The following is a 17,077-nucleotide window of genomic DNA, read 5'->3' as shown; positions in this document are numbered from 1 at the left end:
GTATGAGCATGAGGACACCTTTGAGGGCCATGGTTTGCCTATCGCAGGAGCCTACCTTCCCCATCATCCTAGGGTGCTCAGTCCCACAAAGACCAAAACAAAGATGATCCTGCTTCTCCTGCTTTTCTTTCCCCTTTGCAATTTCTAAAAGGTTTTGGGTCAAACTTAATTATGAGTTGATGTATCTGCAAAAGTTTTTGGTAAATTGGGGGCTTTGGGGGACCTGTTCGATAAGATGTGTCGTCCATTAAGAAATGTTTCATTATTGTTTGAAGTTTGTTGTGGTGCCATGTTGGGAGGGGGCATCCAAGTGATGTAAATACACTTTCAGCATGTGTATAAGAGCAGAGTAATCTCTAAAACGGGGGGGGGGGGGACGAGGGGGGAGGGGAAGGGTAGTCAACCTAAACTCTCCATGTTAGCGGGTCTTGTATTCTTGGGAGGGGGTTGCCGGCCAGTTCCTACTCCTGGTAGAAAGTGTAGCGACCCCTTCCTCTGGTAGCATTTCCTGACTTCCTAGCTGAATTAGAAGTTCCTCCTCTGTTCTTCCATGATGTCTGGGCAGAGCTTTAGTTTAGAGCATTTATCACGTTGCATTATAATTCATTGCTTGCTTATCTGTCCCACTAGATGTTATTATAAGTAGAGATTATGCTTATTCCCCATTGCATCCTCTTGTGCCTAATACCTGGCTACCAATAACTGTATACTGAATGGATGAATGAAAGGAATCGTTTCTAGAATAGCTTCTGAATCTTGAATTTCCCTTAATGTTTTTATTTTATATTTCTCATTGACTTGCAGGAATACTATAATGGTAAATGAGATAATTTCTCTAAAATGTGGTAAGATCTTTGGAGAAATGCTTCATTGGGCTAAGGTTCATACACAGCTCGCAAATGAAACTGTGAGCTAAAGTTTTTTTTTTTTTTTACCTACGAACGTTGTTGGCTGGAAAGACTTGCCTCCATGGGGAATTTGAGCCAACTGGCAAAAATGTATACAATTTTGCGTAATGTCTGACAAACAGAAGGCACATAATAAAGCTTTGTGTGATGAGAGGATGAATAGTTAATTAATAATAAGGGCTATGCTTTATTGGCCATTACGCTTTTAACAGCGTGCCTTTTAGAAAAGTAAACAAACCAAAACAAAGCAAAACAAAACACATACTGAGTCTTGTATGTAAACCCATTATTTCCTCGTTGCTGAAGTAGAAAGCATTTCTCTTCAATTCTCATCATTGGTGTATTAGTCAGCACTTAACTGCAGTAACAGTGAACTCCCCAAATTTCAATGGCTGACAGCAACAATTATTTTTTATTCCTGGGCTTGCTACAGCTCTGCTGGGCGTGGCTGGGTTTACAGAACTCATTTGGGCTCTACTAGCTAGACGGGTTTTTGGATTCTTGGACAAAGTCAGTGAAGCAGCCACTCCCTGGGATATACTCCTCTCCTGGCTGGGCACCAGAGCTCAAGGGATGGGGGAACAGAGGTAAACTATGCAAGTACCTTAAAGCTTCTGCTCCCTTGGCCAAAGGAAGTCGCATGGTCAAGTGCAGAGTCACCGCTGTAGAGAAATACACTATGTCTACAGGAAATGTTGCCAGGATGGAAGGGAACAAAAAGTTGTGAACTAGTAATACACTCTATCACATTCTGTGCCCGAGGTAATGTTTGTTAAAGCCACTCTTTGCCCTTTTGTGATTGCAACGGCTGGGTTAAAGCTTTTAATGTGAGGTTCAGTTTATTTACTTTAAATAACAAATGTGATTATACACTCTCCCGTAGGTTCTATATAAATAGGCCCCAGAGGTAAAAGTAAATCGATTTGGGAAATTTAGCTAAAGAAAAAAATTTAATTTTATAAGCATATAAATGTTTTCATGAGGGTCATGATGGTTAGTCATTCTTTCTATCTATGGATGTCCAAGCCAGCAGAAAAGGATTTAATTAAAGTAGAGATGGGGGGGCATAGTTACCACAAGGAATGATTTCTTGACCAGTCAAGTGAGAAAGTCATGAAAGGGGCAAAGGTCTCCCTAGTGGATAATTAAATTATTCATCTGCTTGAAGGAGGAAGGCTGGGCCAGATGACAGGTTTCTGCCAAATCTCTTGTTTATAGTGCTTTGAATTTTGAAATAAAGAAGTCCTTTTAAGACAGATGGTATTCAAATTCTTCTTACATCAGTAAAATGACACTAAGCAACTTAAAAGCTGGCTTAATGCAGAAAATGAAAATAGTAAGAGAAACAAATGGGAAAAGTACAACTCTAAGCATTCATTGTTTACTCTTGAGAGAACAAAACATCATAGTTAAGTCCAATTTTAATGCATTCATTTGTTTTATTCATATTTTCTTTCAGAAAACATTGAATTAGTACCTACTATGTGTCAGGCATTGTGATAGGTGCTGGTTGGCTAAGAAATTGTGTAATTCATAGTTAAAAGGTCTGATAAATCAGCTCCAAATGTGACAATCACCGTCAATCTTCCTCAGAATTTTTTGCATACCATTTGAAAGAGAATAGGATTTTAATTTTTTATAAATATATTTTATATAAGTATATATTATTTATATTTTATTTTTATGATTTTATGTAATGATTTGCTATATGTATATCTTGTGAAACGTTTCCCTCTACTGAATTAACACATACATCATCTCTCATATTTACATTGTTCATTTTTTAATATTTATTTATTTTTGAGGGGGGGGGGCGCAAGTGGGGGAGGGGCAATGAGAGAGGGAGACAGAATCCAAAGCAGGCTCCAGGCTCTGAGCTGTCAGCATAGAGCCCTAAGCAGGGATCGAACTCATGAACCACGAGATCATGACCTGAGCTGAAGTCAGATGCTTAACCAACTGAGCCATGCTGGCGCCTCTCATATTTACATTGCTTTTAATGAGAACAGTTCCAGTTCTGCTCTCTTAGCAAATTCCAATTATACAATACAGTGTTCTCAACTGTAGGCACCATGTTATATATCTTAGATCCTCAGAGTTTATTCACCTTATAGCTGAAAGTTTGTACTCTTTTACCAACCTATTGTCTCCACCACCCAGCCCCTGGCAACAGTAAACATTTTTTACTGTTTCTATGAGTTATAGTTTTTTTTTTCCTTCCTTCCTTCCTTCCTTCCTTCCTTCCTTCCTTCCTTCCTTCCCCTCTCCTCTCCTCTCCTCTCCTCTCCTCTCCTCTCCTCTCCTCCCCTCCCCTCCCCTCCCCTCCCCTCCCCTCTCCATTCCACATATAAGTGATACCATGCAGTATTTATCTTTCTCTGGCTTATTTCACTTAGCATAAAATCCTCCAGGTTTATCCATGGTCTCAGGCATTTCTAATGAGCTCTGAGGTGTTTTAAAATGACAACTGATCCTCTCTGACAGCAAATTATTGTCTTCTTTGCCTTTGAGGGGGATTTGTGAGCAGGGCAAGGAGTGGTTCAAAGGCTCTTGCATCGGTGAATCTCTTTTCAGAAATTATCTCTTCTGAAAAGTCAAACAGCACAGCATCATTACGAATGATATTTCAACAACGCAGGCTGCCTAAGAGGCTCACAGATCAATACTTTTTTTTTTTCCATGAAGAGGCTGCAGCTATGATTATTGAAAAAAGGGCAGAAATATTTGTCACAGTAGTTGCTGTGTGGCATTACTGAGCCTTAATCTGTGTGCTAGCAACGGAATGTGTTTGCTTATTTGTTCTACCCAACCTATGATAATCTTAGCTGACACTTATGTAGAGTTTACCACGAGGCAGGCAGATGGAAGCCGTTCAGAACTGCTGACTCACTTAATCCTCACAGTGGGAGAGTAGGAGCTGTTTTTGCAGCGCTAGGTTATCCCCATTTCGTAGGTTAGAAAACTGAGGCGTAGAGACGCTAAGCAGTAGCACAAAGTCATACGACTAGTAAATGGCGGGGTTGGGCTTTGAACTCAGGCAGTGACGCTCCGTGTTGCTGCCTTTTCCAAAGCGAGTCCAATAACCTGAGATCTGTTGAAAACTAGCCACGGATTCCTCTCCCGTTTGCTTTCATCCGACCCTCACCTCAGCCTTCAGCTCGATCTTCTGGACCTTCTGGTTAGGACCATGAGTTGGCAATTGCTTCCCTTAAGGCAGGAGAAGAACTTTTCCTGGATTCGGTGGTGTTTGATCGTAAAAACATACAGCGTACGCGCACATGCACGCACAGCAGAACGGATGATGACCGCTGATTAATCCAGAAGGGCGTGACAGGCCTAAAATGACCGCTGGTTTCCCAAGAACACATTAAAAAAAAAAAAAAAGTGCGAGGTTGGGGGCCAGCGAGAGAAGTCGCTTCCCCAGCTGGGGTCCAAGGACCTCACGCGCGCGCGCGCGCGCGCGCGGGGGGCCGCTTTTCTCCGAAGACTCCCCTGCGAGCGGGCGCGACACAGCCCTCGGCCCCGCGGGGACGGGAGTCCCCGGGGTCCCCCGGGGGTCTCGCGGCTGCCGGGCCCGAGCGCGGGTCTGCGCGCGGCCGGGACGGCCTCCGCCCGGGGAGTCGGCTCCGCGTGGGGCGTTGGTGCGCCGCTGCCCGCGGCGCCGGGGCTGGCGGAGGAGCGCGGGCTCGAGCCCGCGCGTCCTCTGGGCACCAGGAACCCCGGCCTGCGAGCGCGGTGACCCGGCGGGGGCAGAAGCCAGAAGACCAGGCGCAGGGAGTGCGCGGGTTTGAGCCCCCCCTCCCCCACCCCCCCTTCGCGCTTCCCTCCTCCGCCGCCGCCCACCTGGCCGCCCACGGCTGCGGCTGCGGCACCGGGCTCGCTCCCAGGCCTCGCAGTCGCAGCCCGCGGCTGTCTGCGGAGCTTTCCGGGTGTCGCCCTCCCCCTTCCCCCCCCGCCGCGCCCTCCCTCCCCGGTGCCCGACGTGCTCGTTCCCTGCCACTTGGGTCCGGGCGCGCCGGTGGGTTTGGCCTGCGCGGCGGCGGCGGCGGCGGCGGCGAGGCGGGGGAGCGAGTGAGCGCTAGGGGCGGGAGCCAGTGTCTGTGTGAGTCACCGGTACCTGGAGTGCGAGCGACGCAGAGCGAGCGGCGCGGAGCCCGAGCCGGAGCCGAGCCCGGGCCAGCGAGCGCGGCCGCCCCCCCACCCGCCCCAACCCCGGCGCCAGGCCCCGCCGCGCACCCACCCGCGCCCCGCCGCCCTTCCCGCGCGCCGCGCGGCCGGCTCGCCAGGGGTCCGGCGCCGACTCCCGACCCCGGCGCCCGGCCGCCCGCAGCCCTCCCGCCTGCCCGGAGGCGGTGCGGGGTTCGCCGGGGGATGTCACAGCGGCTCCTCGGAGCCCCCAGCCGCTGCCGCACAGCCGCCGCCCCTGGGAACCGCGACGATGAACCCCCAGTGCGCCCGCTGCGGAAAAGTCGTGTATCCCACGGAGAAAGTCAACTGCTTGGATAAGGTGAGCGAGGGGGCGCCGGGCCAGCCCGGACCTGCCGGGGGCCCGGCTGCACCTGCTCCGAGAAGTTTTGGCACCTGGGATGCAAGGAGAGGAGTGGGGCTCTGTGCGTGTGTGTGTGTGTGTTTTGGCACCGGGTGAGGGCACGCAAAGGAAAAACGCCCGCAGGAGTATCCAGAGAGCACGCTTGGCGATGGTGATGTTGGAACCCGGGAGGGTTTTCGTCGGGGTGCGGGCGGCGAGGGTGCGGGGCTGCTGCGGAGAGCGCGCGGCGGAGCGCGGCCCGGGGGCCGAAGAGCCCAGGCTCGACCCCTTCGCACTGCCACTCCTGCCCCTCACCGCCCCGCACCCCACCTCACCCCCGCCCCAGCGCCTCCCGTGACGGCGGTGAGGCGGAGAGGCAAATAATAATTAATATGTCGTGGGGCGGCCGCTGCGGCATTGCTAAGAATAATCCCCGGCTCGGCGCGGCGAGCAGGATCCACGGGGGGTTAATCCACCCGGCTGGGGAATTCCAGAGGAAGTGGCTTTAGGCCCGGCCCCTGCAGCCCTGCTCCCTGTCCTTCCCGGGCGTGGATGGAGTTGAACAGCCTGGGGGAGCGAGCCGGCGCTATCCTGAGTGACTGGTCCTTGAAACCAGCCGGAGGCGGTCCCTGACAAATTTGCGTGTGCTGGTACAAATGCCTCTCGAGAGCACCCCGTCATCTCGCCAGCCCTCCCGGACTGGGTCCACCTTTCCTGCAATTTAGTAGAAGGTGGACAGGGATGGGGGGGGGGGCGACGGTACTTGCCTAGTCCCCCTCCTGGTTCCTTCGGGTTGCCTGGTTTCCGGTGGACACATATTTATTGAGATCCAACAAACTCCGCGTTTAGGCGCTTTGGACTGGATTCGTTTTCCTTCTGAAGCCACTACCCAGGTTCCACGTCTCCATTATTAACCAGTTGAGGATTCCATTCTGGCTGCGCCTAGGAGTGCAGTGTGGATGGAGCCCTGGCAGTTCTTGCCTCTGAATCTGTACGTTGCGGTGGGGATTCATTTAAAACTCAGTTTGCGTAGCTGTCTGCCTTATTTACATAACCGAGAGGAGGTAACCACATCTACTGTTACCTACAATCATTTTGTTGCGGTATTTTCAAGTGAGGGTGGGGACTGTGATGCACTAAAAAATATCTCCTTTCTGTACCCGTCCCGGGAAGCGCTGGCATTGCACGAAACTTTTAAATATTTATTTATTTATTTTTCAGTATTGGCATAAAGGATGTTTCCATTGTGAGGTCTGTAAGATGGCTCTCAACATGAACAACTACAAAGGCTATGAAAAGAAGCCCTATTGTAATGCGTAAGTATTGTCAACAAGGTGTGCCAGGTGTGGTACAGCACCAGAACACAAAAGTGAGGGCATCTGCCTGTTCCGAGAGACTGACTCACTGTGTCACGCAGGTGTGGCAGGGGCCAGTTCCTGGTTTATGCCACACACGCTGGGGCCACGGACTTTGCGGAAGGTCGTTGCACTCGTGTCTTTCTTAATGTGCAGGGTAATTTGTGTGGGTCTTCCAGCGGGGTCGATTTTTGAGGCTCACAGGGTTGCAGAGTGGGGGACATTTGTTAGAAGCTGAAGAACTTACACACAGCGAAAGTGTGGGCTCTGAAGTGCATGTCAGATTTCCATTTCAGTCACGTGATGTTGCCATATTGCAATTTTATATCTGAACCTAGTTGCTAGGGAAAGGAGTCTCGCTTAATCTTAGCTGAGACCGCTCCAGAGATCCTAGAGCTGAAACAGAGAACCAAGGAATTGACACACGGTGTTTCTGGCTGCTTAGGAGTAGGTCTGTTGGGGGAGATTAGGGAAGGCAACCTTTCTTTGGCAGGTTTTTCCGTAGGCATGCTTTTAGCCTATACTGGTGGCAGTTACCTAGCGTTTACGCAGTGCTTCCTGTGTGCCAGGCCCTGTGGTAAGCACTTTATGCCTCCTGACTCATTTAATCTTTACAGATTCTGTGACTTGGGGGTGGTGGTGGGGGGCACTGTTATCATCTCCATTTGACAGATGAAGAAATTGAGGCATTGAGAGGATAATTCTCAGGAAAGGGCTCCGATCACTCTTAGAATCTGGAAATTGGCCATTGGTTCCAAATGGCGACCTTGCTGCCCTGGGGCATGTGTCTCCCCACACCTTGAGTATTCTCCCATCCAAGAGTGTTTTTAGCACTCTTCAGAGCTCTTGGCCCTGAATTGTTGAGCCTTCTTCTTCCCCATTCCCCTGTGGGGGCCGATGGAGCCTACAGGTGGCATAGGACCCTTAGCCTCTTGGCTGGAATATGGCTGGAGATTCATTCTCTCTAGAGTTTCGGAAATAGGTTCGGCCAGGTCTTCTGGAGATGGAGGGCCCATGGTTAACTGACAGTTCACTCGTGGGACTGTGTTTTCATAGTAAATTTTTGGTAAACAAATGTAGTGTGCTTATACCTCTCTGGTGAAGAACTTTTTTTTTTTTTTTTTTTTTTTTATTACTCTCTTATTGCTTACTGATTGGTCCCAGCTTATTGCTTATTGACTGACTAGAAACTTTTCAAGAAATCAGAACAAGGGAGCACTGAACAGAATTCAGGACTTTTTTGGATAAGTGAAGCTCGCAGACATTGCCCAAACTCATTGATGTCTTCGGCCCTCCTATACCGTGTATCTTATGGTGATAACACGGAACAAAAAATGGGACTTCAGTGTCATAGTCTCCTGCTTTTCCTAAAGCACGTGTGACTGGTTAAACATCAAAGGCAGCCGGCAGTACCTAGATGGGAAAGGGTCTCCTACAACCCATAAACGAGATAATTGTTCTTTAGTTTAAAGGAAAGTGAACCATTTTCCCATAACTACTCCAGCCCGTGGCCTGATTCGATTAGGCTTTATGGGCCACATCAAGATTCTTTATAGCTCCACATCCTGGAGTTCAGCCCGGTGATAACCATGCCTTCGGGTGGCCCTGATAGGCCTGGAGGAATTTGGAGGAGAAAAGGAAAGACAGGAGAGAAAGAAATTGAGGAGAGAACAATTACATTTAATACGATGTGATACGGTATAACATGTATACGTATGTAATTATGTATGTGTTTACATATAGACACATACAGGTAGATAAAGAATTGAATTAGGGGGAAAAGAAATGATTAAAATAAAAGGACAGAAAAAAAAAAGGTACAGCTGAGAGAGTCTTGGTTGCATGGGACCACTTGAAAACTCAGTGCTTACTGCTTAGTTTCGGTTCAGTCTAATTAAAAAAGAATATCAGAGGGGTGCCTAGGTGGCTCAGTCGGTTGAGTGTCCGACTTCGGCTCAGGTCATGATCTCATAGTTTGTGGGTTCGAGCCCCGCATCAGGCTCTGTCCTGACGGCTTGCTCGGAGCCTGGAGCCTGCTTCGGATTCTGTGTCTCCTCTCTCTGTCCCTCCCCCGCTCACGCTTTGTCTCACTGTTTCTCAAAAATAAATCAATGTAAAAAAATTAAAAAAAAAAAAAAAAGAATATCAGATTCTGCGACAAGTCAAGGGTGGCTGGTTTGCAGTCTGACTTAATAGTGAACTAGTGCCCAGAACTGTTGAGATTTGGGCCCCGAAACAAAGAGCCTATATCTGTAGATAGGAGACATCCTACTCTGTTGTCTCATAGGACAGAGTCTTATTTTAAATGCTTTAGGTATGTCTAAATCAAATGCTTACAGATTTTCTCTTTAAACTTTCTTATATAATTCAAGTGCTTTGGTATTAGGTTTAAGTGGAACTTGGGGGGGGGTAGCATCTCAGATTTCTTGTCGAATATTAAACCTGGTGGTCCACTTTGTTGAGCAGGGAGACAGGGGAAGACAAGAAATCTAGCTTTAGCGGGTGAATGATTCCAATTGATGGTGTCAATTTGTTTAATTTAGCTTTAAGTTCATGTCACAGCTTGATCTGCTGTGGCCAGAAATGGAACCTGTCTGCTGTGAAGGTTCCAGGCCGGAAGGCCCCTGTTCTCAATTCTTATTTTTCCAAGGGCACAGGTTGCCTTGTAAACTCGCTGGGCAGCATGGATTACCCTCTGGGGATTCTGATGCCTCTGCTCTAATTCAGGTGGTGTGTCAATGGTCTTGGCCAGAAGGGTTGCCATAATTTCTCCGGGTCAATGGTGGAAAATTGATTCTCTGAAGCATACGGTTACTGGAAAATGACACATTCTGTATCCATGTAGAGCAATATTTTATCTGTACTTAGTTTGGTTCAGGAGTTGACATGCATACATGTTGAAATGAAAATGACTATTTGTCCCCCCACAACTTGTCATTGGAAAAATTTCCATATACACAAAGTGGTTGAAAGAATAATACAATGGACATCTGTATACCTTCCACTGAAATTCCAGTGTTATTAACATTTGGTCACATTTGCCCCTTATTTCTATTTAGTTATGTGTGCAAATATATTATTGTCAGACTGTTTGTCAGTTTCATGCATCAAGGAAAGTAATTTCATACATTGATATTTCTTCCCTGAAAACTACATCATCCATGTGCTAAGAATGAGGATATTTTTTTTCTAACTTTTAAAATGTTTATTTGTTTTTGAGAAAGAGAGAGAGAGAGAGAGAGAGAGAGAGAAAGAGAGAGAGACAGACCATGAGTGGGAGAGGGAGAGGGATAGGGGCAAAGAGAGAGGGAGACACAGAATCCGAAGCAGGTTTCAGGCTCTGGAGCTGTTAGCACAGAGCCTGATGCAGGGCTTGAGCCCACAAACCACAAGATCATGACCTGAGCCGAAGTCGGATGCTTAACAGACTGAGCCACCCAGACACCCCAGAATAAGGATATTTTCTTAAACAATCATAGAACCATTGTCACACCAAAGAAAATTAACCAAAATTTCGTAATATCTAAGATCCTGTCTACGTTTATATTTCCCTCATCCTAAGAATGTCTTTTGTAGGGGCGCCTGGGTGGCTCAGTTGTTGGGGCATCCGACTTCGGCTCAGGTCATGATCTCACGGTCCGTGGGTTCAAGCCCTGCGTCGGGCTCTGTGCTGACAGCTCAGAGCCTGGAGCCTTTTTCGGATTCGGTGTCTCCCTCTCACTCTGGTTCTCCCCCACTCAGGCTCTGTCTCTCTCTCAGGAATAAATAACATAAAAAAAAAAAATTAAAAAAATAAAAAAAGAATGTCTTTTGTATCTGCTTTTTTCTTTTTAAACCAGAATCCAATCAAGGTTCATACTTTACATTTAGTTGTTGTGAAAATGACAACTTTTTTGATTACTGAAGATTTAATATTCTTTAATTTCTTTTCTAGTGATTTATAAAATCTGTCAGAGTTTTCACAAAGAGGACTTATGTAGCATTTCTTGTGAAAAAAACATACCTAATTACCAAGAATCTTTAAAATAAATATTAAGAATATGCTTGAAACTTGGAAAGGATAAACAGACATTTAAGATTATTTTTAGAAAACATAAAGGCTTTTTATTTTAATTGATACCTGGGGGCATTTTTTTTTTTTTTTTTTTTTAGTGGAATGAAGTAGTGAGAATTTTCTTCCCTTTAAATATGTTGCTTGTTTATAGTCTCATGTGTTCAGAGAAGAAACAAGTTTTCTGTTTGATTTCATGCAAAGGAGAACATGTATAAGGTATAATTTACATAATATTTAAATTTTGATCTTTTGATAGAGTGATCAAAGTATATTACCCACTCGATGTAAGATTGGACTTAATACACATTTAGCTCCTAATGCAGTAGTCACACTATTAAAATATTTAAAAACAAACTCGTCTACTTAAATACATGCCATGTTTTCATAGCCTTTATGTTTCATAAGCAGGCCATGGATTCTTTGGCACATTCAGAATTTTTTTCATCATGAAACTTGCAAAGAAAAGAGGACGAGGTGATATTTTTATTGCTAAGAGATCTTGAGAAAACAACACTAAGATGATTAGACAAAAAACATACCTCATTTTTGTATGTGAATTTATATGCCAAGTTAAACTACCCAACAAGCCACACAAAGAATATAAACCCCAAGGCCATTAGACAAATAAATTATTTAACTTATGGTAAAAGTCAAAATTGCACTTATTATGTGTTTGTAAAAATAATACCTCATGTCTTCAAATTTTCTGAGAAATATTACCACTTAGAAATATAGCAATGGCAGTGACAGGCCAGTTGATGTATTGGCAGTAAAAGTCTAGTTATTTTAGGTCAGGGGAGGGCTCAGTTAATGATGCAATAGTTTAGCAGGACCTTGTCAATAATTTCCCCACATCATCACTTCTGTGGGAATTTTTGAGGGGCTGAAAATTTGTCCTGATCTGCCCACATTTGATATACCTTGTGTCTGTGTCAAATGTATCTTTTAAAAAATTTTTTTTATGTTTATTTATTTCTGAGAGAGAGAGACAGAGACAGAGTGCGAGCAAGGGAGGGGCAGAAAGAGAGGGAGACACAGAATCCGAAGCAGGCTCCAGGCTCCGAGCTGTCAGCACAGAGCCCGACGCGGGGCTCGAACCCACGAACCCGGAGATCATGACCGGAGCCGAAGTCGGAGGCTTAACTAGGCGCCCCCAAATGGATCTTTAAATACGGGGCCGAAAGAACACAAATATCTGTGTTCGACATGTTTCACTATCTTTCCAAATAAGAATCTCTGTTCAGCAAATAGTTTCACTTAGCATAATTTTGGGAGATGTTAAAAATAAACCAGTAGGAGGGGGGCGTCGTGTTTACTTTCGCTCTGCCTGTGCTAGCGGTCGTCTTGTGAATATTTATTGACTGTTGACAGCCTGGGAGATGCTGAGGTAGGTGACGTTCCTTGTGAGCCCCCCCGAGAGGTCAGTGCCACTCGGCCTGCCCGTCTTGAGGGTGACTATCTAGGCCAACGCTCCGCTGACTCTCACTTACCATTTCTCTGCTGGTCAGCCCTTGTTGATGCCTTTACCAAGGGGTGCTCCGAGGACACGGAAGGAAATTAAATTTAAACCTGAGAGCTTTCCACCGTGTAGTTCCCTTATCTCTGTTTAGACCTCTCAACCCCGGTTCTGTAACCCTCCAAGGGCTTGAGTTATCTCAAGGGGACTTAGGAAATTCTTGCTATTAAGTTGGCTTTAATTACTTAAGAACTTTTCACGAAAGGCACTGTGGTGTAGTTGGAGTTTTGAAGCAAGACAGAACTGGATTTGAACCCTGGCTCCCGCATGTTCTGCCAAGCCAATCTTTTGATCTCTAAGCATCAGTTTCTTCTTCTGTAAAATGGGAATGGTACCTCTCACCCTACTGGGGCTGTGTGGGACTAAGGAGACAGTGCAGTATTTCTGGTATGCAGTGGAACTTCTGTAGACAGGACTGCTTTTATTTCCGCAGTGGAAATAAGTGTTTTGAGGGATGAAGGAGGAAAAAGAGGGTAGGGGGAGAAGAGGAAGTATATCAAAGAAATAATAGTTATGCCTGTTAAAAGGTTTATATCAATATTTTTCACACTGTGGGCTGTCATCCGTTAGAGGGTTGTATCCAGAACTTAAAGAGAGAGAGAGAGAGAGAGAGAGAAAGAAAGAGAGGGAGAGAATATCAGAGTGCATCTGAGTAGTGAAATGAGTATTGTTTTGGCAGACATTTAAAAAATTTGTTTTGAAGTTTCTCATTTTTGAGAAAGAGAGAGGGAGACACAGAATCTGAAGCAGGCTCCAGGCTCCGAGCCATCAGCACAGAGCCCGACGCGGGGCTCGAACTCATGAACCACGAGATCATGACCTGAGCCGAAGTGGGACGCTCAACCGACTGAGCCACCCCGGGCGCCCCTCATTTCTTTCTTTTTTTTTTTTTTTCTAGTTGTGTGTATACAGAGTGCACTGGATCATGATGTAAAAAATATTCTTACTGGAAATGGTGGTCAAGAAAGTTTGAGAATTACTAGTTCAGTGCCATATTCTCAGCGCCCCGCGCGTCAGAGAGCACTGAAAGCTGCCGGTCCGTGCAGCCCTGTACGCACTGAGTTCATGGATTCAGACAGCCGTGGCTTTCACGCCCTTGGTGCCAACCCCATCCTGTCCCGTCCCCTGTCACCCTTCAGGAATCGCTCAGCCGGCAGAGTCGTCACCATCCTCTGAAGGAGCCGTGTGCTTATCTGTGTGTGCACCCTCCTCTAGCTTGGGGTGGCTCTGAGGACATCTGTCTTGCTCACTCTGCACCCCCAGAGCCTGGCACGTAGCCCTCCATAAAGATTAGCTGTCTCCGTGAGTGTGGAGGCCGTGCTGTTATCAGCGTAGCCCTGCCTTACCCCCCAGATTGGGATGCGGCCCAGCCTGCTTTCTTTCTCGGGCAGGCGGGCAGAGGTGGGGCAGGGTGAGAAGCTGGCTCGAGAGCACGTTTTGGGGACCCTGAATGGCGGTGTGGTGGCCAGGTTGCACAGAGTCTGAATACCGAGGGCTGAAGTCTCCCCGCTGAGGCTGGCCATTGCCACGCCGTAAGGAACACGGTAGGGTTTCCCCTCGCTGCTTACGCGCTCGGTTTCCAAGCATGCCATCCTAAAAGATCCCCTAGTGACGTTCCTTTATTTTCTCCTGGATTTAATTATAGTCTGTGAAATAAGATAATAATTTCTACATAACAGGAACGCTGTAGAAATTAAATGGGGGAAATATTTGTAAGCCTCAGCACATCAAACGACACCTAACAGGTGCACAAATGTTAGTCCCTTCCCTTATTTATTTTATTTTATTAAAAAAATATATTTTTAACATTTATTAATTTTTGAGAGACAGAGAGACAGAGCACGAGTAGCGGAGGGGCAGAGAGAGAGGGAGACACAGAATCCGAAGCAGGCTCCAGGCTCCGAGCTGTCAGCATAGCGCCCGACGCGGGGCTTGAACCCATGAACTGCGAGATCATAACCTGAGCTGCATGTGGCCGCTTAACCGACTGGGCCGCCCAGGCGCCCCAGTCTCCTGTCTTATTTATCATAAATTGAAAGTTGTCTCATGTTTCCCCCTTGAAGGGAGGAGAAAATGTCACATTGTTAAAAGTAACAGTGTCTATCTATGGGCGTTGTGGTCTGTGGGCGTTCTAGTTAGCATCAATTATAATATGCCTTGCCTGACTTCAGTTACATACTGCATAGAAAAAGATTCAACCTCTGGCTCCTTGACATAGACCTGATGCAGGAGGATGACAGGTGTTTGGTTTTTGCTTTTGTGTTTGTATTTTTGTGAAAACGGGAGGATCGAAAGTGAAGGGTGGAGACATTTTATTTGAGCCGACCAAAACGGTTCCGGGCATATGCAGACTGATCTGTTTCTCAGCTACCTTATTGAACCGTGGGGGGTATCTCGTGAATGTTAGTATCTTTTGAAATCGTTGGAGCAGACCAAGTTTACACATCAGGTACCGAGTTCTGCCACACTTAAAAGTGTTTGCGCAAGGCGCCTTCCTTGTGTGGGCTCTTTATGATGATGTATTTGTTATGGAATGATGTCAGATAAGAAAAGATTTGGAGATGAAGCACAGATCTCCTAAATCACAGTGAAATGCAAGGTTAATGCAAGATATAGATGTGTGCGCTTAAAGGGGTATTGATTGTGTGTCAGGGGCTTGTGTAAGGGTGCATTTCGGTATGTCTTCGTTAAACGTTTTCAGAGGAGTGCTTTACAAAGGCATTGTGGTTCCTGGGGATGTCGGGAGTGAGAGAGAACAGACATACTCCCCCCAAGACACCCTCCTTCTCCAGAGCCTCAGGCCCCTCCAAGCTCCGTCTCTAGAGGAATAGAAAGTTGAATTTCTTTTCCTTTCTGTTTCTGTTAGTGTACCTTGGAAGCCTTAGGCTCTTTAGCAGTGTGAGAGAAGTGGGATCTAGAATAATATTTATGAGCTGAGTACCCAGAACATTTCTCAGGCTTAGTAAAAGCATTGTTATTGCTTCTGAAGTTCTGCTAGTGAATAAAACATTCTGCAGCCTTTCTCGTGGAACCTAGACGTGGGGCAGAGACATAAGCAGAAAACAGGAAGTTGCCAGAAGGACCAGGTTTGAACAGCAAGGATTGTTTATTCCGATGCTGGAAACCCATTATTAATTTTATCTGTAGTTGGCTGTGCATTTTTCTTTGTGGAGTCTTTGAGGGAGTCGCGTTGCGTTCAACTACTGTTTCCTTTTCCACACTCTCTGTTGACTCCTTCCCATCGAATCCTAGGCGCAGCCAGGAGAAAACTAGTTCGATGTGTGTATTTTTGAATAGCATCAGATCGATAGGTGGACTGGTGGTCTCTTATACTTCGGCGTCAGCTCAGCAGTCTAAAAAGCCACTTAGACAAAAATCCTTGATTAGATCCCCTGATGCTCATTACCCATCAAAGGCAGGTATAAGTCAACCACAGAGAGCCTGGGAGAAATGGGATGGCCGGGTACCGCAGGGGGCCAGAGATCTGGGGTGTGGAGTCAGATGACTGCCCACCAGTATCGAATTCGGTCTTTAAGTGTGACTTTGTTAGCCGTTAATGGATCAAGAGCATGAACTCCACGAAAGCAGGCAATGTGCGGGAGCATCAGAAGGCAGTGTAGTCAGTGTATGCATCAGTACAGAGGGACGCCGGATGGACAGATGGATTTTTCATGATCTAGATGTCTGTGCCATCCTCTCCTGGCTACTCTTCCCCGATCCACCTGTGCCCCAGAGCCTTAAGCATCTCTGTTGTCTCCCACGCCCCCCTCCCCATCATCCCATCCCTGTGTTCATCCCCTCTGTCCTTGCCTTTGCTCAGGCTCTCTTACCATATTTGGCCATTGATCTGACCGTTGTCCCCTAACTGGTCTCCCTGTTCCAGTCTTTCTCTTTTTTGAAGGCTTTTCCTGCCACCGCACTTGTCTTTTGAAACCATGGCTCTGGGCATATTACTCCCTTGCACAAACACGTCTGAATGTTCCCCATTGCCTGCAGAAAAAATAAAGTAGGTTTCTGAACAGCACCTGGGGGCTTTTTACCATCTACCTGCCTCTGCTCACATCGGTCTCCCCTCCTCCTCTCCAGTCATACTGGGCGGCTCGCCCAATGCCTTCATCAGATTTCTTCAGCTAAGTCTCAGTATCCTCATCTGTAAAATGGGTATGATATTAGATGAGGTTTAAGGATTCATTGGAATATCAAAATAATAAGGTGAGCCCAGTTTCAGGCACACAGTAAGGAGTTAATAAAAAAAATTTTCTTCGTTAATAAACTTGCGCCATGATTTGACCCTTTACTCACACTGTTCTTATGCCTTCCTGCTCTCCCCTCTGTTAATGTTACTGTCACCTGGGGCACCTGGGTGGCTCGGTTGGTTAAGCATCTAACTTCGGCTCAGGTCATGATCTCGTAGCTCGTGAGTTCAAGCCCCGCTGCTGTCCGTGCAGAGCCTGCTGTGGATTCTCTGTTCCCCTCTCTCTCTGCCCCTCCTCCCCTTCTCTCAAACATAAATAAATGTTAAAAAAATAAAGTTACTTTCATCTTTAGGATGCACAGCTGTGACAGTTTTTGTGAAGCCATCCTGAACCTTTCACTTGCTGGGCTCTCTTTGTGTGCTCATTTTGGTTTTACACCTCAATTCTGGCACTTACCCAAAGGCCTGCCGTGTACTATGGCTGTGTTGTGCTTGTCTACCTATTGGAGGCAGTGTCCTGC

General features: G+C 46.6%; 1 protein-coding gene across 2 annotated transcripts in view; it reads left to right on the top strand.

Moving 5' to 3' along the window:
* The first annotated feature begins 5,116 nt into the window (after positions 1-5,116).
* Positions 5,117-17,077, top strand: part of NEBL (nebulette) — a 356,435-nt gene continuing 344,474 nt past the window's right edge. The window contains exons 1-2 of one of the 2 annotated variants that reach the window (XM_053225372.1): positions 5,117-5,415; positions 6,658-6,752. In XM_053225372.1, the coding sequence (XP_053081347.1) occupies positions 5,347-5,415; positions 6,658-6,752 (164 nt within the window). In that variant the 5' untranslated portion in view covers positions 5,117-5,346. The remainder of the gene's footprint in view (positions 5,416-6,657; positions 6,753-17,077) is intronic. The other variant, XM_027073578.2, reaches the window with a different exon arrangement.

The sequence above is a fragment of the Acinonyx jubatus genome, chromosome B4 (assembly GCF_027475565.1).
Source record: "Acinonyx jubatus isolate Ajub_Pintada_27869175 chromosome B4, VMU_Ajub_asm_v1.0, whole genome shotgun sequence".
NCBI classification, from domain to species: Eukaryota; Metazoa; Chordata; class Mammalia; order Carnivora; family Felidae; genus Acinonyx; species Acinonyx jubatus.
Note: the sequence above shows the minus strand (reverse complement) of the source record. Positions and strands in the feature narration are given on the sequence as shown.